We start from the raw sequence: 26,551 nt of genomic DNA, 5'->3' as shown, positions 1-26,551 counted from the left end.
AGAAACCTGAGCTTTTTTGCGAGCCCACACTGATTTTCAAGTATAAATGGCCAAAGCTAAGGTTTTAAATATAAAACAGATGTAAAATCTGTACCTTTATATCATTTTAAACCAAAAAAATCCCAGGAAGGAGAAAGGCAACATTTTATTTCTGAGTGCAGTAACTCTACAGCTGCAAAGCCAAGCGAATCAGACCAAACAGAGGGGTGACAGTCAAGGCTCAGGTTTGGGTTTAGAGTTCACAGCTGCTTGGAGGGGCCTGGGATGGGGACAACGTGTCCTGCCAGCACAGGGGACCCAAGGACAATCCCAGGGGAAAGCGCCAACTTGGGGATTTGGACCAATTCTCTCCATTCAGAGCTCCAGGGACAAAATGGGCAGGAACAGGGGCACAGGGAGCACTCGGGGTTAATACAGACACGTCTGTGCTACCAGACCCCGTAAGGAAAGGAGATTATCCACAGTCACCTGCCTTTGCTGGGCGGACAGACATCTCTGGATGGAAAGACCAGATAGTAAGGAGTTTATTTCCACTCACAATGTGTTTGCCAGCAATGTTAGTGCCAGCTCCTAAACATTAAAGGTTATGGTCCTTCCCCACAGTCCTGGCTCATCGTTTCATATCCAGCTTAGACCCTTTGTTTGGAAAGCAAACAAAAACCAGCCTCAGAAGCAATTATAAAAACCACCAATATGCCTTCAGGACAATCAATACGTAGCAACAAATAAACTAAAAGAGAAACCGAAAGCAGACTGCTGAGCTGAACGGGGCAGCGATGAGACATCAGGTGCAGACCGGTACCAGCTCGCGGGGTCTGGGAGACGTGCAGGACAGGGATGTGCAAAATGCTGCCAAAGACATGAAGCGTTTCAGAGCGGAGGTACCAGGAGCATCCCCAGTGCTGCTGCCCGTGAACACGGCAGCTGTTTCCCCATCTGGGCAAGGGTGACAACACCGGGGACCATCCTCCTCCTAGAGCAAGCGCTTAGTGATCTATTGCTTTGGGTATTTCTTGGCTCTTGCAATACACCTAAACCTCCTATTTTATATATTAAGTTAGATATATATAGTCCAAATGTGAATTTATATCTAATTGTCTCTCTCCATTTAACTCGGTTGCTTTGACAGAATTGAAGCACCTTCTGCAGAAATAAACGCGGGTTCTAGTGCCCGAGGCAGACCTAGACAGTTATCTCCTCTATGGGATTACATATGAATTCTTCATTATAAGCTGCATTATTCGCAGTGGTTTCTGCAGCGCTAGGAATTGCTGATTCTTTTTCTCTTTTCAGTGCTGGCACGGAGCTTCGAGGCACAGATCTGATATTAAGGCACTGCAGTCAGCACAAAGCAGTATTTCTTAATAAAGTAAAAACGCAAAGAAAAAAAGGGTGATCTTGGCTTGATTGATGCTACTTCATTTGCATATGCCCACTAGCAGCACCTTGGTTAATTAATACCTATTTTGTGCCTGTAGATGAATGTGAAAGAATGTGTTTGCTATTGAAGCTTTAGGTATAAATTTATTCAATGAACAGGTTAGTTTCCTTCCCGGTGTCTTCTCTCAGTCTTTTCTGTGTAAATAAGACATAATAACTCTCTAGAAGGTGGTGACACATGACAAAATCCAAGAAGGATGCACTTGTATTTTAAAGCTAGATGAATTAATTAGCTCATCAAATGGCAGAACCGTTTGGAGGGGGCAAAGCTGAGAAACAGCACCTTCTTCCAGTAAAGAAAATTGTTTTGAAAATATTAACCCTTATGGCTCAAGTTCAGCTTCAGAGGCCTCATTCCAGAAAGGCACTTAAGCAGCACTTCAATTTGAGCAGGTGCAATGGTGCCACGGGAATTAAGGGGACTGCCCAGGTGTCGGGAGGTTAAGTGCTCTGCTGGATCACAGCCTGCGCAGCCAAAGCTGGAATTCCATCTCATTCTCTGCTCTGCCTTCGCCAGCTTCCTGCTTCAAACCAGCTTCCCACTTCAAACCAGCTCAGGGATGTTGAAAATACAGCTAAAATCCCCAGTGCAGAAACCCCCCCTATTATATACTTTAGTTCCATCATATCTAAAACCTTAGTGGCCAAGTTTTTAGGCAAAGCCAAGGAAGTTTTTGGTCAACCGCCTGAACTCTCATAGAATCTGAGGGAAGGGTTCTTCTGGCAGGTTAATACCACAACGAGGAGGTGTCGAGGTCAAGCTGTGATATTTTCCCCTTGCCCTGGGACTCCTGGAAAACTCCTGAAGTCAAGGAGATGAATGAAAACCGTGTGCGTGTTCTTGGGGTTAATTACTGTTTCTGCATTATGGCAGTGGTGCATCACGGCGATGGGATCACCCATGAGGCAACAGTCTTGCTACGAATAATAAACGCACCACGGGGAAGGCAGAGTTTGCTGCTGTGATAGAAACTGCTTTACAGGGAGCTCTGAGTGTGAACGCTGCTCAAAACGAGTCCCACAGAGCAGCCCCTCGCCAGCCTCACTGAGCATCACAAGGACGCCCTGGACTGAAGGATAAATGCAACTGGAACCATAAATCACACCTGGTTATTTCCACTGTTACTCCCAATGATGCGCAGGGCAAGTGTCAAGTGATGTCACATCGAGGGACACTCGGCACCAGGCTTCTGCTGGTCACAAAAGAGATGTTCTGGAATGGCTGAAAGAGGTAAATGATTAGTTCCCGCTGAATTTTACTGGGAATTTTCTCCTCCTTGCCACTCGGCAGCAGTCACTCAGGTCTGCTGGTACTGAAAAAGCTGGGGAACAGGTGAGCCAACTAATTTGAGAAGACAACCAACCAAACTGATACTTCTTATCATTGCCATTAATACCGTTACAGTCCAAAGACATCACCAGCTTTTCTAAACGCACAAGACAAGGCGATTCTGACCCCAATAAAGCTTCACATATACAAGAGCTATCTGAATGTGGTAAACCAAGCAAAGTGAGCTCAAGTGTAATTTAGACCAAAAGCAGCCATGGGCTGGACACAGAGTGTTCTACAAAGCTTCAGAGCCAGGCACGATGCTGTAGCAAGTGTTAAAACACGTACTAAGTATTTTACAACTGCTGGGTACTCACTGTGTGCTGGAGCTTGACAGCACAATGGAGAACGATGCTCAGGAACACTGAGAAGGAGAAGGTCAGGAGGCAGGTGACTGGCATCCAAACACGCTGGACGCAGTTTCTTGGAGGAATGGGTGACTGTAACATGGCACAATCCATCAAAAGTGCCCAAAAGCTGACACAAGAGGAAGGGCCACAAAGCAATCCCAAAGAGCGGGATACTGATGTGCAAAGGGTTTGGATATTCAAGAGTCCAGGAGATGCAGCAAAACTGGGACGCTGGAAGCGCACGGGCGGGAGGCAGGAGAGGAAGGGAGTGAAGCTGGGATTGCTGCAGGGATGGGACAGCACCTGGTCATTAACACTATTATTATTATTACTGCTATAATCTTCTGCTGACTCAGCAGAGCTGGGCGGGACACACACAGTCTGTTTCTTGCCATCAGCTGCCTTTTAACTGCGCTTCGTATGGGGAAGAGTTACGGTGGAAAAGAAATATGGCTTAAAGAGTTCTCAGAGCCGAGACTGCGACTGCAGCGGGGTCTGCTGGAAAACAGAGGGTTTGTTCGTAAAAACGACCCGAAATTCCTTGAGAGGGGATGACTGCAAAGCCTTACAGAAACACTAAAAGGTCATTAGGAATTTCTAACTACAACCTTTCGGTTGAAAAATCACAGCAATGTAACAGGATTGATTACGTCTTCACCAGGAAAAATCCTCACACCTAAGAGAAATCTGTAGGGAATGAAGAGAGAGCCTTATCCCTGAAAAATCCCAAAGCTCAAGGATTACGAGACAGGACACCCCGAGGTGTGATGCTGCCGACCCTGCCCGGGTCACCGGAGACACAGATAAAATCAACTTTGTGGCTGTGGGTGAGCAGGGAAGAGATCGGAGTGTCCCACAGCCCCAGCAAGTGCGTCACAAGACAGTCTTCTCATAAGAAAGGACAGATTAAAAGACAGAAAAATAACCTTGCCGGTGCACTCATGATGAACAGGGAGCTTTCTGAAAGCTTTATGAATATAATGGGATGAAAAAACCTCATTCCTCATCTCAGTTTATTATGAGATTCATTTATTGGTGTGTAATTTCACGTCAAATTTTCTCTTGGCATTTCCCAGGTGTGCTTTTTGTAAGGAGACAAAGTTCAGTTTGGCTTGGAGTTGGTTTTTAGGAAGACACAAGCCTGTTTTTTGTTTTATAGGGTAATTTATATCCCAGACATCGCAGGCACATGCACAGAGTAAATGGGCTGCTGCTCACCTTGTATAGTGATGACTGAAAGCAGAAAGCAAATTTCAGAGAATTATTGTTTTAGAGACCCAGAAATACTTTAAAGGACAGTTGTCCTCCAGGGAGCGATGCTATAAAACCAGCTTTCAGGGGCCTAACTCTGCCACATCTCAGCAATTCCTGACTGAATTGCAGCCACAAGGCACTGGGAGAGCCGGGATGGCTCTGGCTCATGCATCATCCCCACATTAACAAGAGCTCAGAGATGGAGACGTGACTGTGGCCTGGGGGACACAGGGATGTCCCAGGGCTGCTTCCACTCTGCAGGACCCTGAGGGCTCATAAAGAAGCAAACCAACGTGCCTTGTAGCACAGAGGAGAATATGCCAGTTGAAATGGTCCGGGAACCCATCTTCACAGAATCCCAGAATGTCAGGGGCTGAAAGAGACCTTGAAAGCTCATCCAGTTAGGCTCCAGTTTCTAAAATCCATTGGTGAAAAGTGTAAACGAACCAAACTTTGCTTTAATCTCTATGAACCTGCATGGCCACTTGCCCTTGCTGCCCACAGACCCTTTAGCTGTGGAGATGCTGTGGCTGCTGTGCACATCTGGCGCTCTCCACATCTGGTTTTTCCACCCAGGTGACCAGTGTGGACTCCAGCGAGTTAAACCAACGCCTGGCGGATCCTCAACCATCATTTGTCAGGGACGCCGATCCTGTGAAATACCAGTAAACAGCTGACACCTGCCAGAGTTTCAAGTGAAGATACAGCACGGCTGAGTCTTAAAATGGATTTCTTCACTCACCAGTGAATCACAAGCGCGACACGCAGCCTATGGCACGGCAAGAGTTATCATCTTCCCCTGCAAAGACCATCAGTGTCTTCCCAGCATGAAAATCAACTTGTCAGTGAAAACACCAGAATCCAGTGGGGTGAAAACAGCAGAACCTTCCCCCGGCTGTACCGTCCCCATCCGTCAGCGGGCAGGGATGACAAATCATTTTGTGTCAAGAGGAAAGAGCGGGCCGGGAGCTCTGCGGCTGCTGAGACTTCCCTTCGCTGGCAATAAACCCAGCAGAGCCGCTCTGCACCTCCCAATGCAGAGGTTACAGCCTGTTTAGAAAATAATCAAAATACGGCTCCATTTCCATGGGGGCGGTTGTGATGAAAAGCATTTTACCAGTTTGGAAAACTACACCGGAGATTCTTATAAAGCATCTTCAAGCACCTACAGTAAATACTGAGCTGACAAGTAAAATGTCAAACATAGGATCTGAATTCGTACTTGTACTGATTTCTGCTCTTAAAATAAATGCCGGCAGTGATTGGATATTGTTCAGCGCTGTAAATGTTTCTCCAACCACACAACAATCACTCTGAAGAGCAAAATCAAGTTCTCTGACAGGGATGCAGGTACAAATAAACAGTCGGTGGCTGCACACAAAGGCAACATATTACTGGTGTATCGCTATTTCTAAAGCTATAAGAGCTTTTCCAAGGTCAGTCCTATTCTGCCTCTTATTTTGTTCCAAGTTAACTTGGTTTTTTTTATTTGGAAACAGCCTCAATGAAAACAAAAGCCCCAATTTCTAAGTGGATTCTGGCTCTGTCCTGCAGATCAGGCTGGGCTGACCATAATTCCAGTGCCTGTTAAATAAAACTTACCCCAAGCTTTGGTGGTTCCCCTGTTACTTTTACCAAGGTTTAGTTGCCAACTTTTCAAACAGGGTCTTGCTCTAACTCCAAACTTTCTTTCCCTGATGGGTGAGCCCAGAGTTTCGTCCCCTTCCCCTCCTGCCCACAGCCCCACTCGAGCATCCCTGACTCACACTGACTTTGGCATCATCCGCATCTGAGCAGCTTCGTGGGGACTCCAGTTCCTCTGTGTAAGTTCTCAGAAATGTCGAAAAAGCAGGTGTTTGAACAGTACATACTCCCCAGATACGCAACTGGTATCTGGTAATTTTAAACCCAAATATTCAACTAGTCAGAGATATTTTCTCTCCTTCTGTGCAACCAGAAACGTGTGTCAGCCCATGCACTGACACCTCCTGCAACCAACCACAAAATAAAGCCTGGAAGATGTCTCACAGCAAACCCTATCTTCACCACTAATTCAGTCTCTGCAAAGCTAGGTGCAGATCTTGAAAAATCATAGAATCGCAGAATCACTTTGGTTGGAAAAGACCTTCAAGATCATTCAGTCCAACCATAACCCAACTCTAGGACCAAACCCATGTCCCTGAGAACCTCATGTCCGTCTGTCCAGCCCTCCAGGGATGGTGACTCCAGCACTGCCCTGGGCAGCCTGTTCCAATGCCCCACAGCCCTTTGGGGAAGAAATTGTTCCCCAGATTCAACCTCACCCTCCCCTGGCGCAACTTGAGGCCGTTTCCTCTGCTCCTGGCACTTGTTCCTGGGGAGCAGAGCCCGACCCCCCTGGCTCCAAGCTCCTTTCAGGCAGTTCAGAGATCAGAAGGTCTCCCCTCAGCTCCTGTTCTCCAGCTGAACCCCCCAGGTCCCTCAGCCGCTCCATCACACGTGTGCTCCAGCTCCTCACCAGCTTCATCACCTGCACGTCACAAGAAACTTGATTCGACTCTAACTACTGCGTCTCAGTGAACCCTCACGAGCCCAATAAAGCCTCATGAATAAATTACATGCTTTTCAGCTTCCTATTATTCAAAGCGACTAAAAAAAACAGTGTTAAGAACGCATCATCACAGATCCCCTGCGTCCCACCAGCCTCGGCGCACATGGCACAGTGTGACAGTCACCGGTGAACATTGGAATTCAGGCCCAGGCGCTGGTGGGCAGGGCAGTTAAAGGAATTTCAGGTGTTACCACCCATCGGCTGCCAATGTCTGCACCCAGACTTTGAGATACGCATCAGAAGAACTGGGAGAGAGACAGACATTTGAAGACGACCATACAAAGAGCCCTGGCAAAACATTTGCAGTGAGAGCAGTAACACACGTCACAGCGCCAAAATGTGGCACCTGGTATTAGACGCCTGTGCGTTTGGTTGGTATCATGAATTCCATCCTCACTAGGGAGATTTTTACATTTTGATGAGACGCACTATTTAGATATTAAGTTCATGCACATAGAAACCCAGCCAAATACCCATCCAGCAATGGTATTTCTGTGCTCCCCATTATGCTTGTGTCCACCACTCTCCATTTTAGACACGTGCACCATGGTGTATAAAGACACAGGGTATCGGAGCCGGTGTTCGCACTCGGGCAGGGCAAACAAGTCTGTGCTAGTGTTTGTTTGGGGTAAAAAGAGAGGAAAAGAAATCTAAACATCCTTGTCATGGCTCATAGTCCTGCCGTGCCGTCCCTCCTCTGCTCCCATCCCACGAGGGATCTTCCACCTCTCCCAAGGCTGGATACAGGCTGCTCATCCCCCGCATGTCATCTCGGACTCGACAAAGCTACAGACGTTGAAAGCACCGCTTGCTCTAAATACCATCCCTGCATTCTTCTTATAATGTTATGGGAAATGCGTGCATGAAGAGAAGAATTTGATTTCCTGAATGCAGAAAGAACCAAGCTCCCTTGTGGAATCTAAATATATCTACTTGATTGGTTTCCTTTCTTTTTGCCTGACCCTCTCAAAATTTCAGCATGTGAATAAATGTACTCATAGAAACAAAACGGGCTCCTTCATGGATACGACACACGCAGGAGATTTGTGCCATTAAAACGCTATTTAATCTGTTTTAAGGGTTTCTGGAAGACTGAAAGGTGCACAAGCACGGTACCCGCCGGGAGAGCATCAATGTCACAGCGGTACAACCGGGTTACTCCTGTGCCCAAGTGGCTGCAGGACTGGAGTCTGGTTATTAAAGAAAACGCCGCTACCGACAACATGCTCAATACCCTCGTGGTAGCCATTTGATTTTCAAAGCTGTGTACTCCCAGCCCCTACAGCTGCGCCCACGCGGCGGCACCAGAAACCTCATCTGTTGAATCTAGATGACAAATCTGGGGAAAAAAAACCCTGGGCTATTAAAAAGGACGCGCTGTTTTCCTCTGGAAATAGTTTTAAAAGACCCGTCTCAAACTTTAGATGATTTAACATTCATAGTAAAACGTAGCCTGAGTCAGGTATTAAACCTCAAAGGGATCCCTGGATTGTGCTTTTCTTAATGAATTCAATAATCGATTTTTACTACACAAATAAGGTGTGGGATGGATCAGCTAATAAGCATTCTCAGTTAATCGCTTTCTTCAAGTGACAATCTGTACAAATGATACCATCAAAGTAGTAATAATATCCTTATTGATTAATTTAATCTCTAAAAGACAACCCAAATAAGTTTAATTAGCAACGCGTGACAGAAGCACACAACTCTTTGGAAACAACCTTGCAACCCCTCCCAGGCTCTAAAGTCACAGCAACAGTCCTGCAATAGCCTTTTGCATCTTCACTCAAATTGACACGCACAATTTTATGGAGCATCTTTAGTGCATGTCTGTAACTAACCATGAACACCCAGGAAACCCGCCCTGCAGAGAAGTGAGACGCAGCAGACACAGCCTTCCCACTTGGTCACACAGCCACCAAAACAAAGGGCCACAAAGAGTTTTAAAATAAAAAATTTCAACAGAAGAAGCAGAGATGGTCAGATAAGCCAAATTTCACATGTAGAGCTGATGGGGACCCAGAGCAGCGTCAACACTTCCAAGCCCTGGGAAGTGGACACTAACTTAATAAAATCACAGAATCCCAGAATGTCAGGGGTTGAAGGGACCTGGAAAGCTCATCCAGTGCAATCCCCCCATGGAGCAGGAACACCCAGATGAGGTTACACAGGAAGGTGTCCAGGCGGGTTGGAATGTCTGCACAGAAGGAGACTCCACAGCCCCCTGGGCAGCCTGGGCCAGGCTCTGACACCCTCACCGGGAACAAGTTCCTTCTCATATTTAAGTGGAACCTTCTGTGTTCCAGTTTGTACCCATTGCCCCTTGTCCTGTCACTGGTTGTCACCAAGAAGAGCCTGGCTCCATCCTCCTGACACTCACCCTTTCCATATTGATCCCCATGAATGAGGTCATACCTCAGTCTCCTCTTGTCCAGCTCCAGAGCCCCAGCTCCCTCAGCCTTTCCTCACACGGGAGATGCTCCACTCCCTTCAGCATCTTGGTGGCTGCGCTGGACTCTCTCCAGCAGTTCCCTGTCCTGCTGCAACTGAGGGGCCACAACTGGACACAATATTCCAGGTGTGGTCTCCCCAGGGCAGAGCAGAGGGGCAGGAGAACCTCTCTGACCTACTGACCACCCCCTTCTAACCCACCCCAGGTACCATTGGCTTCCTGGCCACAAGGGCCCAGTGCTGGCTCATGGTCACCCTGCTGTCCCCAGGACTCCCAGGTCCCTTTCCCCTACACTGCTCTCCAACAGCTGGTTCCCCAACTTATACTGGAACCTGGGGTTCTTCCTGCGAAAAATAAAAAAAATCAAAGCAGTATTTGGTACAGCAAAGGGTTAAAAGAGTTGGTGCAAATTTTGTTTAAAGAGAGCAGGTTATTTGTTCTGGGCCTGGGGATGGGCTGTGGGTCCCCAGCACCTGTGTGTTCCCCAGGACGGGCAGCGGACGATTGTCCTCCTGGCTCATACAGTGAGACCAGTTGTGAGATGTCTCCACATCTGGCCCAGCAGCTCCACCAGCATCGTCTGGTCCCCAGCCAGGCGTCAGGATGAGATTTCCACAAACAGTCTGCTGGGGGCAGTTATGAACGCAGGGACACATCAAACGTTTGGTCCTTGTTCCTGTCAACACGGTAAGAAAGACCTGGTGCTGCTGGAATTCGATTGCAAGGCGCACTTTGAGAGGGAAAACACTAAAATAAGCATGTTGAAAACCACTTGGTTGAAATATTAGGCTAAACTGCCTTGCTGAGCAAACTCTTCTCCGCTCTCTGCCAAGAAAAGGGGAATTAGACTCAATTCAGCCTGGGAAGTGAAGCACTGGACATCAGGGACCAGAGCAGTGAATAAGCACAACCTTCCGGAGACACTCCAGAGCAAAAAGAGAAAACACAGTAACACAGAGAACAGCGTGTTCCCCTTGTCAGAGCCAAAGCTGCCTCGCCAGCACAACAGGAATTTGCCTGGAGCAGCAACGTGCTTAATGGACTTACTACGATTATCTGAGCATCCCGAGGATGCTTGGAATCTTGCAGCATACTAATATAACACAGCTCTTACGCACTATAAGGCCTTAGCCTTTCTAGGTTAGGACAGCCCAACCTTCTCACCTACTGATTTCATTTTGTTATTCAGATTACCTGCATTTAATTTTGCCAAAATTAACTTGTGCTTTTGAATAAAACACTGTGAGTTTTCCATGTCCCTCCGATAGCCTCAGCTGGTTTATAATCTCATTTTGGTTCTTTGAGCATTTTTGGTAATGCAAGAAGAGAATGTTCAAAAAAATACCATGGGATTCTCAGACAGATGATAGTATTTGCATAATCAAAAGGAAAATACATATTTTCTCTACCTATTTTCATCAAAAAGTCACTGAAATAAGCAAGGAACTGCCAAATTACTTTTCCAGCTCTAGCTACATAAGACACTTGCACAGAGACCAATTGTCGGAGCTCAGGAATCTTTGAATATCTACATTCTACAAGGTGGATTTCCTAAGTATTTTGGCTCTCAAAACCACCAATATTTTTAAAACCTTGACCAGAACACACAGTATACGAGTGGGCGAACATCCGGGTTAGAAATGCACGTCTGGAAAGTCACTTGGGGAAGACAGCGATGATTCTTTTTCCAAAAGGATGTGTATTAAATAGCCTTTCTATAAAGTTCAGCATGTGGAAAAAGAAGAGGACATATGCTCATCACTTGGTCCCTGAGACATCCACCTTATTTTTCTGTTAGGAAGCCAATCTTGCATGAAATCCCCCAAAACCCCAGCAGGCGGGTTGAATTACTAATTGTGTGAAGACTAGTTCCACAATGATATTGTTAAATATCCCACAAACACACAAATAAGGCCGGCCACAAGAGAAGCCTGGCTGAGAGCGGCATCTCTCTAGACCCAAGAAATGAGCTGCATGATGATGTGCAATAATTACTTCACATGCAGAAGAGCTATACGGCATCTTTAAAGCCCTTAATTTCTACTCCCTTGCTTAAGTGAGATTATTGCTCCCTGTAGCCAATAACAACAGATTTTTTTACGTTTCTCTTGATTTGCCAGTAAAGCAAATATCCTCTGGTAAATCCACAAGCTGAGCAATGATTTTTCATTTTTACAGCAGCACGGTCAATTCAATTTTCCAGTTCCAAGTCTCAAGCCTCTCCCTCTCACTTTGTTAACGTACAAGTGCTGTGTTCTAAAACGTGCCTGCAAGAATCTCCACGGACTTCGCCATCCCGAGTTGCATCTGAACATTGAATTCATTGCTTATGAATCACTCCACTGTATGTAAACACTTGAATCACTAAGCCACATCCAATATTGTACATAGTAATCAAGCAATGTTGTCACGGTGGATTCTGTAACAACAAATGTCTGTGCGGATGCTCTAAAAATACAGCTATTCACGTTTCACCTTAAAAAGCAAATTCGAAAGTCCCACCAACTTCCCTAAGACTGTTCACATCACTAAAGTGGCACTATATTTTTTCTCATATTTAAGATACCTATAACTTAAGAGTAATGGTGTAATGACATGCCCAGGGCCTGGATGTGTTGACAAGCCATTTCAACTCAGCTTTTTGCATCAGGTCAGACCAATAAGCAACCAAGGAAGAAAAAATGCACTCACCCCTAAAAACAAGTCCTTTTCCCCCTTAAAGTTAAACTCAAATGCTATAAAACACACCAGTGCTTAGTTCCCCTGAAGCATTCTAATAGCTGTTCACGCCAACTCGTTCAAGTGTTGCCTTGGGTTCCCTAAATACTGTTCAGATGCAATTTTTCTCACAAACATGTCACAAACCTTGATGCCGAGCTCTATGTTCTCCCCTCCGTACACGTCCATCCCGGGATCGAGAAGCCCAATTTCTCCGAAGAACTTTCTGTGCACAACGAACGAGCAACCGATCATCGCCGGCGTCCTGGACAAAGAGAAAACCAACAGAAATGTGCAATTATTGACATTTTCCAATGTTTAATGGACTGAGGGCTCAGTTACCTCAGAGACTTTGCAGCAACGAGCGAGTTCTGTGCCTTTGAAGATATTCTTTACCACTCCAATGACACTGTCTAAAATGTAAATTCATTTCACTGTGTGGACTGGAGAAAGAGTTCGCCTGGGATTAAATTACTTCAAAGCCTTCAGGTCTTGGCTTGGTGCATCTATGGGCACAAATTCTTGGGGTTTCAATTCCCCATTTGTGAAGGAAATACAATAATAGCGTTTCCTTTCTCTTATTTTCCCCTAGCATGTAACAGAGGAGACTTCAAGACGGACAGCAGTTTTTATGGTGCCTTGTGAAATGAGGTTTCAAATTGGGATGATGACAAATGAGTCGTTATCAACTACCAACAACGAGGTAAATCGCACACTTGAAAAAGCAAATCCTGTAAAAACTCAACCGCTTGCAGAAACATCGGCCCAGTTCCACCAGCATCAACAGGGCTCTGGGTTAGAGATTAAGTCATGTTCTTCCTGTGCCCTGGAGCTGAGAGCAGCTCAGCTGCACCTCCGCGGGGCCGCCACCAACAGCGTCCGCTCAGGAAAATAACCCAGAAAAATGAGAGCGGTACTAACAACACTGACATCAACAGAATAGCAGAAAAACTGAGCGGAAACTTAGTGTCAAGGGTAAATTTATAATAACCGGGCAATTTCAAGGATGTAATAGATGGCTGGGTTTGCTAATGACCCCGGCTGCCATGGGCACACGCACCACCCCTCCCTCCTTCCCCAGCTGGACCAGATCTCCATCTGATGTGAGCATGCTGCTCTGGTTCACACAACCTGAGATCATGTTTGGGGGTATTTTTTGAGTGATTAAACACTTGTGACCCCTCTCTATAAAATTACACTTTGCCACAGAGCATGGCACTGGAAAAAAACATATCATTATGCTCTTGCTGCTTGGGGATACACGAATCTGTTGTGGTTATGGTATGTGGAAAGTTTACCCCCTGGGATATTTTCTGTACTAAAATAGAAATATAAAAACTGTTCTTCCCTTTAACTTGTCTTGATTTGAATCCATGCTGTAAAGAAAAAACAAACAAACAAGGATCCGCTTAGAGGGATCAGCACAGAGGAGACAACGCAGCTCCTCACCTGGGACTAGAGGACACTGGGGAAGCCTTGCAGGGTGTAACACCAGCCTGAGAATCTGGAGATCCCATCACACTGGTTAGAGGTGGAAATTCTCCAGAGGGAAACTGGCCTTGAGGCAGAAACAGGGTAACAGGATCATGTATTTGCATCCAGTTTGGGCTCCCCAGTTCAAGAAGGACAAGGAATTACTGGAGAGAGTCCATGGGAGGGACACAGAGATGCTGAGGGCTCTGGAGCATCTTTGTGATGAGGAGACACTGAGAGAGCTGGGGCTGTTGAGCTGGAGAAGAGAAGCTGAGAGGGATCTGATCCATGGATCAATAGCTCAGGGTGGGTGTCAGAGGATGGACCAGACTCTGTTCATGGTGCCCAACGCCAGGGTGAGGGGCAACGGGCACAGACTGAAACACAGGAGGCTCCATGTGCACATGAGCAGAAACTTGTTTGCTGGGAGGTGCCAGAGCCTGGCCCAGGCTGCCCAGAGCGGGTGTGGAGTCTCCTGCTCTGAGACATTCAAACCGCCTGGACCCACCTGTGTGATCTGCTCTGTGACCCTGCGTGAGCAGGGCTGGGCTGGGGATCTGCAGAGCTCCTGCAGCCCAGCCAGCCTGGGGTTCTGGGATTTTAGCATCAGCTGCAAAGTCCTGGCTCAAAGCACATTTCATTGTCCGTGTTGTCGAGTGTGTTCACGGCTGAACTAACCAGTCACGGCTCAAAGAGGAGGAAAACACCCTCGAATATAAGCAGACACAGTGTACAGACAGCAAGGGTCAGACCCACGCTCAACCTCTCCATCCACATCACACGAAATATTCGTATCGGCCAGAAGAACATCTGGGGTCACTGAGACACCCCGGGCTCAGCTCCACCAACAGCCAAACAAGCCCTTGTGAAACCCCGAGCTCCTGGGATGACGAGTTCTAGCCACCTAAGTATTATTATTTATAGACATTTTAGTACTTCAAATAGACTGGTAGAAGAGCTGAACAGTGCTGCCATATTAAATTAGTTACAAATTGAATCCATCAGTGGGTTTTTTCAATAGATTTCTTCCCTGACAGCCAGCTCGGCCTTCCTTCCAATAAGCACTATAATGTTTCATGCTTTGCTGCCACTCTAGTACTTAAGATTTCAATTCTCTTGCTTTATTTGTAGCAAGTTAACTGCCATTAGCAGAAACAATTCTTTCTGAAATGATAACCGCATTACAGATGCCAAATCTAATAGCTCCATTATCGCAGATTACCTCCTGGAATTAAATAGAAGGGTAAGTTGTTGTGGTTTTATGTGGAGCGTGAACAAGCCAGTTCATGTGCTCCACTGGGAATAGGTGTGGGGGAACACGGGAACCTCCGACTTCACTCTGAACCTGCTGGTTCTGTGAAAGGCACTCAAGAGATCACTTAAGAACTGCATTGCTGGCCCAATAGTTTGGGTGACTGGGAACTCCCCACCAGATAAACAAGAGTTTCTGAACTGGAAGCCGCATATGGTAGCTGTACCCCAATAAAGCTTTTTTCATTATTACTTTGCAATATGACTTTATAGACCGCAGGGTCAACGATCCCCTCCAAAACGCCCTTGGAAACAGCCTGATTGGGATGTTGTAACGATCCAATTTTCCTCTGTTTTCCACATACAGCACTGTGAAGCCTGAAAAGCAGAGCAAGGTCCCATGTCCCTCGGGCAATACAAATTAAGTGCTGCTTTATTCTTTGTAACAATGCCTCCATATTAAATAAGTGAGGAACCAAGCGGCGCTCAACCATTTAAATATAAACACCATTTGATTTTGTAGTAAATCCTTCAAAAAGGTGGACGTTTACAATAATAGATCGGCCATCCAGAATGAAATAATGGCCTGCAGACAAAGAGCTGATAAAGCCTCTTGTTCCTCTATCCCTTAATTAAAAGCATTAACATAGTTTGTTTTTAAAAATCATGCAGCTCAGTTCAGCTAAATGCACTTTTATTTGTCCCAATAGCTATTCTTTCTTTAATGAGAAAAAGGCAGAATTTGGCAGAAAAGGATGAACGCGATGTTTAGCGGGGCTATTGGTTTTGTATCCAGAAATGCACAGCTTTAGTTCCCTACTATTATTTCAGTTGGCTCCTCTATACAATAAGTGACGAAAGGTCGAGAAGAGCAGCTTTTATGAAATATCCTCTGCATGAATCTCTAAGTAAAGATGAAGAAGATACAGGGAAAAACGTTTATCCCAGTCTATTAAGTTACTTTAATGGTCTTCCTTTCTTTAGTGCACAGTTACCATCTAATGATTAAAAAGTCTCAAGTAGATTGCTTTTTCAATTCAAGGAAATTAATTTTCTTACCCAATTGGATTTTGCTTCCAATTTTACACTAAAGCACAAGTTATAAAATATGTAGAAAAAAGATATTAAAAAAATAATTAGCAGTCATGCCGCTGAGCAGCAAAAGGCTGAGAATAAACTTTAAGAACTGCTGGGCTGTCCAGTCTCCATTAAACTGCTGTTGTCTTTAATAAACTTCAATCACGGCGTTGCCCTACCTTCAGCATCACATTCCCACCACTTCAGGAGACACAGCACATTTACCAACACCTGGGATGGTCCTTTACCTGCCTGGAAAGGTGTTATTTGTCCCTCTCCCAAATTTGTCATTCCTAACTTAACATACCAAACTCAAATGTCTTATTTTCCATTTTGAGCTTTCAGACTTGTCCAAAACACGCACAATTTCCCACTTTTGCTGCCCGTCTGTGTTACAGCTGGTTGGTCACTGGTGGAGCCGGCGTCTCAGCGGGGAACGCTGTGAGACTCTGAGATTTACATTTACCCAACTCGTAATACGTAGAAAATTATCAAATTGCGTCAAATTAAACCTGTAGATTTAAGTAATGTCCTGTCAATGGTTTCCCTGACTATGCCAAGGTAAAGGAGAACATCATTTCTTAGGCTTAGTGCTTGATTTAGGTTATGGTTGGACTCAATGATCCTAAGGGTCTCTTCCAACCAAAACGATTATATGATCTTTAAGTGGCATTTTGCCATGAAACACTTGATTTTCTCTTGGCCAGAGATGAATTTAAAGGCCCAGTTTGCAAACAGAAACAACTGTCAGTGTCATCACCTCCGTGCTGCTGCACTTGTGGCACAGTGAGCATAATGCAGAATAAACAAAGACCGGGACAAACACAGGTTTATAGCAAGAGAAATTAAACACAATTATGTGGTATGATGGATTGTCCACTCTGGTCAGAGCTCCAAGAGAGGCCTCCAGAGACCGTGCAAAGTCCTTTCCTCTGCTGGCAATAACGTGAGTGGCGCATCTCCCGTGTGAGGAAAGGCTGAGGGAGCTGGGGCTCTGGAGCTGGACAAGAGGACACTGAGGGGGGACTCATTCCTGGGGATCAATATGGAAAGGGGGAGTGTCAGGAGGATGGAGCCAGGCTCTTCTGGTGACAACCAGTGACAGGACAAGGGGCAATGGGTGCAAACTGGAACACAGGAGGTTCCATTTAAATTTGAGATGAAACTTGTTCCTGGTGAGGGTGGCAGAGCCTGGCCCAGGCTGCCCAGGGGGTTGTGGAGTCTCCTTCTGTGCAGACATTCCAACCCGCCTGGACACCTTCCTGTGTAACCTCATCTGGGTGTTCCTGCTCCATGGGGGGATTGCACTGGATGAGCTTTCCAGGGCCCTTCCAACCCCTGACATTCTGGGATTCTGTGACTCTGTGTCCTTGGGGCTCGGGGACTGCTCGGCCTCATGAGGGGACTCCAGGATGGAGCCTCCTGTCCCAAGTGCCTTCCCGGCCAGTCCAGCCCAGTGCAGCCCGGGCACTGATCCCAGTGTGACCACAGCAGGAGGGCTCTGGGATGGCGCAGGGCTCCAAGTGACACCCCGGGCCTGCCCTGTGCTGGGCAAACTGCTGTTGGTCTCACTGCAAAACCTCTGCTCCCTCGGGTTTTGAGGGCAGAGGAAAGGAACCAAATGAATTAAACATTCGGAAAACAAGCCCCTTTTTCAATTGCACTTGGCTTGGGGGCCACGTGCAGCCTTGGGGACTGTCCCGCTGAGCCTGACCTGCCGGGCACTGGGGCCATCAGAGTGGCTGTGACAGGGAGGTTCAGGCAGAGCCCAAAGCTGGAAGCAACCTCATTTTCCTCTAAAATGAGATGATACCAGGGCACGACAGCTCTCTGTGCAGGGCAAATGGCAGGGCCAGGCAGAGCAAACCAGAGGACTAAAGGCAATTCTGGCTGACCCCACCACCGCACTTCGCGTCCCTGTCCTCAGAGAGGATTCGGTCACATCCAGGAGGCAGCAGTGAGGATGAGGATGCTGATGAGGCAGCACCATCCTCCCTTTCAGGAACTCAACTGCAATGGTGCCCGTCTCACCCCTTCATCCCACCCCAGCTGCTCCCACAAGCAAGCACACGAGGCAGACACAGTCTGGGTGCATGCTATGGAGCAGTTATTTGCTCTCAAAATAAACTTCAGCTCATTAATTTAAGAAGTCTGCAGTAATGGAGGAGTGTTTGAGCACCAGGGCGGCCGCGGGAGGTGGTTAACAGCAGTGCCGGGGCAAGGGGCTGATGGCAGCATCCCAAAAACTAATGTCACACAAGCAGCACATCTCCTAAGGAGAAATACATATTGCTGCTGCCTCCTCCAGTGGGGCATCTCCATGCAGCCGTGGTGCTCTCAGCTCCCCTTCACCGCCTGCGTAATGGCCTGGGCAGATCAAAGCTGCATGTCTTTCATGAGAATGTAATAAAATTTCTAGGAAGGAATGGCATTTTAGCCCACAGCAGTGTACCTTGCCTAATATTATCCCCAGGATGGCATCTAACAATAGTTGTTTCTTGAATAATTCTCGCTTCCCTGCCCCAGTGCCCTTGGTTAATTGTCTGTTTCGAATTGGTTTATTTTCCTGCTGTTGCTAAGTACTAGAGAACCTGCGAAACAAATTAAAAATAAGAGATACCACATAAAAGAGATGCTAGATTGAATGCCTTTTCTGAATTTACTGGAGATTAATACGACTTAAACTATTAATGGCACAGAAGCTGTGAAAACCATGTATTTTTTAAAATACCTATTATATCTACCCATGCCTGTGACCTTGCTCGAGATGGATTTGACTTTGTCGCTGTTGGATGCCTGCTCCGATTTCCACGTCGAGAAGAGGCTCACTCTGGGACCTCGGGCAAAGCATTTAACTTCTTTGTACCTCTGTTTCCTCGTCTGTCAGACGGGTATAATACCTAAAAGCTCTTGAGGAAAAGCTTTTATAAATCACTTTAGTGATTTCCCCATAGGCGCTGCTGAATTACCTACCAATATTGTTATGTGTGCCAGACCCCCCCAGTTTAAGTCATCTACAGTAAAAAAACACTAGTAGCTAATAAACCTGTAAGCGAGACATTGTGCACACAATTTGCTATTTCTCGCCTTGCTTTAAGCCATCAGCAGCAATGAAAACTGTGCAGATACCCTCATGGTGCTAAGACAGAGCGTCCGAGCCTCATGCAGATTTCCATCTACACATCCGAGCTTCAGGACTGTAACTCAATCATAAAATTTCCCCTCCAGCATAAAAACTGCTGGCATAGTCATTGCTTAAAAGCATTTTCCTTCCTTATGTATTTTGGAAAACCCCAGAATGTCCCAGCACTAAAACTCACTGGATGAGCACCCACCTCCACAGTCCCATTTTCTTGGGTGCTTTCAGCAGAGGTTTTTGTGTAGACGTGTGCTGTTTGAGGCCGTCAAAATGCTTGTGTGCAGGTAGTAATAGCCCCCAACTCTGTGTATTTTGTCAGCTGAAGTAAAACTCCAGCCCCAAAGGTCTCCATTACATGGGCCAGAGCTTAAACCACTTCCACAGCCGCCTGGAAGCAAAAGACACTTGGCCCAGATGCCAACTGCCCCAGCGCCTCCCACAGCCACCGTGTTGGGACCTCAGCAAACTACACCAACCTTGAGAAACCCTTCCAGACCTGGATGGGAGCGAGCCTTGTGGGAATTCACGCACACGAAGGCGTTTTGGGCTTTTCTCCACCATTTGCCCGGGTGCTGGCGGCAGCGCGAGGTGTCGGTCCCGCTCGCTGTGCGTGTTCGGGAGCAGCTGCACCGCAGCGCCTGAGCCTCAAAAATCAGAACTCAGAGCGCAAGACTTGAAGGAGTCACCCTGGAGAAAGTAAATTTGATAATTACCCTTCCAATGTGACTCAGTCTCTGCTCAGGAATGGTTTTGAGGAAATAATTGCAATTACAGGATTGTCCCTTGGGATATACTTAAAGGATGGTTCTTCGTTTCAGCTGATTTAATGGCAGTTGCAGAGCTATTCCTGGAGGCAGCGCAGAGAGGGGCGCGGGGAACCCACCCTTCCTGCAGGGATGAGCCCGGGGAAAGAGGCTCCTTCCCCACCACCGCACGTTTGCAAACGAGGTTTGACCCTTAATGGTGTCCCGTTTATTCACAAAGAATTGTGGGAAATAACCACGATCACTCACGGCGATTTATTAGGGAGAGCCCTATAAGAGACGCAACACAGATTTAGAGGCTGAGATAAAGCAGAGCATGATTTTCATACATGCGCTGGCTGCATTGGAAACTGCTGAAAAATGCATTAAAAAAAGCAAGAAAAATACTTTCCCTGGCTGGAAGGCTATTGCACAGAGACAGAATACAACGGGGAACACAGATTAGCATGGATGAAGAGTCAGAACGGCACAGTATTTAGTTAACCTGGTTGTACTTTTCCTATGTGACTGGTCCCCTAAAGGTCTCACACTCCAAGCAGATCTGGAAATTGCTGTTACATTTGACTCGCGTAGAAATTATCCAGCCGCGGTACATCTTGTAATCAAAGCCAGGCGCTAAGCCACAAAGTCTTGTCTCTGCAAGGAAAATTGATGTTTTCTTACATCTCATTAGTTAAGACACATTAACCAATATGAGGTGAAATTCTAGCACAACAAAGCGGTTTGCAATTTTAATCTGAGCTGGGGGTGAGAGAAAATCCGAGTCTCTTGCTCTGGATGTCTCACCACCCAGGAAAGCTGCTGTTAAGATGGGTGGGAAAGGACAGCACGTGCCTTTATAGATTAATCAACAGAAGGTCAGGGTCTCTTCCTACTATTGACTATCAGTCGCCTCTTCAACGCAAATGGCAACAACCCTCCTGAACAGCTTATTCAGGGGTTTTCAATCTCACGTGAACTTTTCATTAAAAGGGTAGTGTTTGTCTATGCAAATCAGACCTATTTACTGCACGGCAGAGACGCAGAACTCGCTCCCCAGGGCAACGTCAGGGACTGGCTTCAAAGTTTGCCCAGAAGTAGTTTAAAACCTCATTTCTGCTAATTGGCAGCGACTGAAATCCGGCTCATTGGGCAGCTCAAAGCAGAACGGGTGACGGCTTCACCAGTCCTCCCAGACACCTGGATTTAACACCACTGCTGGGCAGCCAACACCTCTAAACCATTTCCCAGTTCCTCGAGCAGACAATGTTTTTATATAGTACTAGATTTAACAAGTAGACAATGCTTTTAGCTAGTCTTACATTTAAGGTGTTTGTACCAGCATTTGTACCACTTCAAAAACCCCACTGACCCCAGAGCAGGTAAACGCTGGGATTTCACCTCAACAAAGGGCAAGATTTCTTGTACTTTATTTCCTCTAACATATGATCTTTTGGCACTTCTGACCCCTGACCTGTAACAAAACGTATCCTTAGAAACACACAGGACAGAGAGCAGAGTTTGGATGTCCCAGACAGCGCTTGCTCATCTCATCTGACATCTAATCCTAACCCCACTGGCTTTCAAATGGGAGCATCTAATTCCTTATGGACAAATTAGATATGGATTATGGCAAACCTGCGGTGGGGACATTTTGGTAACACCCCTGGGTCTCTGACATCCCAATTTCCACAGCCCCCAGCCCCGGTGGGTTCGGTCCCAAATCGCTCCTGCAGGAATCGCTTCATCAGGAACACGGCCCTTCCCATGCTATCAGTAATTAATGCAAGGTAACTGTAACTTCATCTCCTTCCACTGTTGCTAGACTGCTAATTAAATGATAATTACTTTTAGATGTAATATGTATAACTAACAGGCACTTTACAGGAACATGTTATTTACTTTTCTTTTATTAAGATGAATATATTTTTCTCAAGGGCAGCAAAGTGTCTGACTTTCAGTCATGTTCTTCCTCTCCACTTAAGGCAAAAATCACAACGAACTAATTTCAGTGGTAAACAACCTTCTCTTTGCCGCACACACAACTCTGAGCCCAACACAGCAATGACCCAGCTAACGTGCCGAGCTGGAGCTGAAGGATTAAGATTCAAACCACCAGACCCCTCACTCTGATCCACGGTGCTAAAGAGCCCTCGGTGCCCAAAAGGGGACTTGGGCAGCGTGCTGTGCCCTAGAACAGGAAAAACAGTGTTCCCACTTAATTCGCTGGGGTCCCACGTCTCAGTGAGCGCTTCCCAGGGGCTCCATTCTCAGCTGCTCTTCTGTGGAATGATCCCAGTACAGAACTCCAGAACCCCAGGCTGGTTGGGTTGCAGGAGCTCTGCAGATCCCAGCCCAGCCCTGCTCACGCAGGGTCACAGAGCAGATCACACAGGTGGGTCCAGGCGGTTTGAATGTCTCAGAGCAGGAGACTCCACACCCGCTCTGGGCAGCCTGGGCCAGGCTCTGACACCTCCCAGCAAACAAGTTTCTGCTCATGTTCACATGCAGCCTCCTGTGTTTCAGTCTGTGCCCGTTGCCCCTCACCCTGGCGTTGGGCACCATGAACAGAGTCTGGTCCATCCTCTGACACCCACCCTGAGCTATTGATCCCATGGATCAGATCCCTCTCAGCTTCTCTCCTCCAGCTCAACAGCCACAGCTCTCTCAGTGTCTCCTCATCACAAAGATGCTCCAGAGCCCTCAGCATCTCTGTGTCCCTGCGCTGGACTCTCCAGTAATTCCTTGTCCTTCTTGAACTGGGGAGCCCAGAGCTGGGCCCAGAACTCCAGATGTGGCCTCACCAGGGCAGAGCAGAGGGGGAGGAACAACCTCCCTGACCTGCCAGTCACACTCTTCCTCACATACCGCAGGTACCATTGGCCTTCTTGGCCACAGGGGCACATTGTTGGCTCATGGTCATCCTGCTGTTGACCACAGCTGCTTCCTTCCAAAAACCCAAAATCCCGGCTGGAGAAGGTTGTGCCGCCATGCTGCCCATCACAAAATGCGCCCATCTGTGCTTACACACATCTGTGTGGATCAGTCCAGGTTTGGGAGGCCAATACCACGCAGTGGCTCAGTCCCATCACGACCCTGCGGCCCCTTTTCACCCCTTCTGGATGAAGATACATGACACAGCAAGGCAGGCAGTCATGATGCATCACCCAAACCCCAAAAGCATTTCTCCAGTGCAGCGCTGACACCAAAATACTCCTCCAGCTTCTCACCTTGCTTCAAGTGACTATCAAATGCAAAACGAAAGGAACTGCAGTATTACAGTTAAATTGACTTTTTAAAGGTGGTGATAATATGAACCTAGGTTCTGAGGGCCATGCATGTGAACATCACTCTAGAACAAACCTGGTCTGCCAAACCCCAGAAATCAAGAGTGAAACCTCCCTTAGCGAACCACTGCCTATAGCAAAGATGCTGCAAAACAAAGTCATGCACCTGGGGACAAACACACACATGAAACTGTGTGTTGTCACAAAGCAGAGTTAAAAAAGTAATTCCCTTGACAAGCAGGAACAGAGCACAAGTCCCTGTCAGCTCAGCCAGCTCCTAAGAAACAGCATGAATAAAAGAGCCGTGAAATATTAATGCCGTCGTGACAACGAGCTGTGCTTGTGAATGCAACACCTCCTCCACAGGATGGTTATTTTGCACTGTCACTTTTGAACTTACCATGGAACCACAACCCACTGACCGCTACTGGTTTCCTTCCAACACTTGGAAGTACAAACAAAACCTAAATTCCTCCTAAATACTAAATTCAAGGTACTATCGGAAATACATGTTGGCTGATGACTGAGCTCCTTGTTATTAGTTTTGTACAGCCCTATGTTGCTTTCTGATATATCACTGTAATGGACATTGAAGTTAAAGATTCAGTAGACTGAAGTTTTGGGGAATTTCACCGATATTTCTGCAGCCAGAATTTAGGTGAATGTGTTTACACTCACAATAGGCTGGTACTAACAACAGGGACATGAGTAATAGTTATTGACAGATGGAGCAGTTTCAGTTTGTGGGTAAATGAGAGTGCACTGAAATAGTCCTGTAAGCACCTCCAAGAAGCTGAGTAATGCATTTATTTTGACAACTACCTGATCCGAGCCGATTCGCAGGGAGGGCACCTCTCAGGTTTATCTTACCCTTCACGCATCCATAGCGCAGCAGCACAATTCCTGAGAAATATAACAGATACAATTTGTGCCTCCAGCGTTTAATAGTAAATGTCATTCGCATTTCTCAGGGTTTGGGGTTTAGTTTATTTTAAACACGGAGTGAAGCAGACAGAAAAGAAAAATGGATACGGGAAGGACAGTATCAAAATGTAAAAGCAAACTTGGTAAAGATGATTGCCCGGTATGGAAACTCCGGGGTAGAGAGGCTGGTTTAGATTCACCTCCACCTGGATTAGAGCAGATCCACCCAGCCACCACTCCATGTCCCAATATTTGCAAAAGGATTTAACCAAATTGCCTTTTTAAGGGTCAGACAACTTAGGACCAACAGTTTCAAAAGAAGAAATCACATCCCATCCTGGGTACGTTTATCACACCAAAAGACCCAAGAAAATTTTAAGGCTCTGTCCATTTCCCCTATGGATGCACTGATTTTCTAAATGGAGAACTTGGATTCAAGATGCTCTTGAAGTTGCTGGCAAAACTCTCAGCAAGCTCCTTGGTGGCAAGAGTTCACCTTCAATGTTTAGTAAAAGAAAACACCACCACAACGTTTGAATTATAGGTTGCTGATGTAAGCAACCACTGTCCATCCTCAGCCAGACTGCGCTTCTGGCACCTGATAATTAGGTGACCGTGCCGGTCGGAGTGGATGGGCTGAGCACGTGTAGGGGCAGCATCAAAACAAACCGGACCTGATGAAGAGCCAGGATTTCACTTATACGCTTAACCATGACAGGAGCTCGTTTGAAGTCGGTATCTCCAGGGAGAAAAGGAAATGCAGAAAAGAAGTCCTTTTTCCCCTTCAAGCTGACATCCCAACCACCACTCCATGTCCCAATGTTTGCAAAAGGATTTAACCAAATTGCCTCATTCACAGTCACACTGGAGAAGTCAGCACTAATGCTCATTTAGCCACATCTACAGGTGCTTTCTCACACTTCACAACCAATCTGGCCACCGTGTTCTCAAGACCAAGAAGGAGAAGGTGAAGGGAAGGCTGGACCCAGGCAGGGGGATTTGAGGGGTTGGGGTCTCCCAGCTCTGCAATGCGGTTTTGTAGCTTTATGCATAAAAATGCAGCTGGGAGCAGAGAGGGAGCTGCTCCCATTTTCCAGAGAAAGGTGACATTTCACACAAGGGATGAGTGCTTTGCCATTCATGTTTTGCTAACGAAGCGTTTGTCCCACGTTTTTGGCCAAGAGGCTGACTCTTTTATTAGTGTTTGGCCTAAAAGTGAAGCAGCATCAGACTCCTTGAGGGAAGGATGTGCAGTGTGCCCTGGCAGCCCTCCAACATACCGCAGCTTTTAAACAAATCGAGACGTCGTGACTGAATCCACAGCCTGGAAAAACCTGGAGGGAGTGGATGTGGGTGTGTGAACTGCTAGGAAAGAAGTCGGAATAGTGGGGAAACCTTTATCAGTGGATCATCTGCAGAGTCCTGCAAATCCAAAGACTGTTGAACAAACCAAGAGCTGCAATGAGTTCGTACCGTTAAGGACACGCTCCGTGCCTTCTAAACCAAACCGCCTTCTGATTCTTGGACAAACAAGTATTAATTTGAATTGCGTTTTTCAAGTGGCTTTGCAAAGGCTTCTTGCTCATGCAAAATTAACAGGAGGAAGGAAAGACCAAAAATAAAGGCATACTCTAGGCATCACTGCCAGTTTTACCACATGAAATAACAATTATAGCCTCTCTTTCTACAAAGAGCTGCATGTCAGAAGAGCCAAAAGCATTTTCACTCCACTTTTGCCTTTAATTGGAAAAAATGTGTTGATTTTAACAGTCTAAGGACAGACCACAGGATAGCAAAGGAGGCAAGGAAGTTCTAAGCTCGTTTGCCAGGGCAGGAAGAGGCTGTTTGTAACAGGAGTCAATCAGAAATGGGGAGTGAGGAGCTAAACCCAACTCTTCTGGAGCTGTGGGGTGAACCTGTACATGAGAACAGGAGCTGAGGGGAGACCTTCTGATCTCTGAACTGCCTGAAAGGAGCTTGGAGCCAGGGGGGTCGGGCTCTGCTCCCCAGGAACAAGCGCCAGGAGCAGAGGAAACGGCCTCAAGTTGCGCCAGGGGAGGGTGAGGTTGGATCTGGGAACAATTTCTTCCCCAAAGGGCTGTGGGGCATTGGAACAGGCTGCCCAGGGCAGTGCTGGAGTCACCATCCCTGGAGGGGTTTAAAAAGCATTTAGATGAAGTTCTCAGGGACATGGCGCAGTGCCAGAGTCAGGCTATGGTTGGACTCAATGATCCTGAGGGTCTCTTGCAACTGAAATGATTCTGTGATTCTATGACATACACAGGACAAGTGCTACGATGAAAAGGTTGATAATCTGCATGTGACACACAGTTCAACGTTAACACTGTGCTGAAGAAGCTCTTTCCTGAGCTCCCACTTTCCCATCCCTGCTTTAATTGCGAGGGGAGAATCTGACATTTGAACAGGTGAGACATTCAATTGTGGATGGCATGCTCCCGCTCAGGAATTTACTCTGAATTAAGAAAACCATTTAAGCCCACATTGATGGCTCACGATACATTT

The 26,551-nt window shown here is 46.7% G+C and overlaps 1 protein-coding gene across 1 annotated transcript in view; it reads right to left on the bottom strand.

Annotated features, from left to right (window-relative positions):
- GALNT17 (polypeptide N-acetylgalactosaminyltransferase 17) overlaps positions 1 to 26,551 on the bottom strand; it is a gene marked incomplete at both ends in the record, with an annotated part of 202,446 nt that overhangs the window by 57,967 nt on the left and 117,928 nt on the right. The window contains one exon of the mRNA XM_080357078.1: positions 12,282 to 12,399. Coding sequence (XP_080213204.1) covers positions 12,282 to 12,399 — 118 coding nt within the window. The remainder of the gene's footprint in view (positions 1 to 12,281; positions 12,400 to 26,551) is intronic.

This window comes from Nesoenas mayeri (genome assembly GCF_963082525.1).
Source record: "Nesoenas mayeri genome assembly, chromosome: 20".
NCBI lineage: Eukaryota > Metazoa > Chordata > Aves > Columbiformes > Columbidae > Nesoenas > Nesoenas mayeri.
This window is presented reverse-complemented; position numbering and strand designations above follow the sequence as displayed.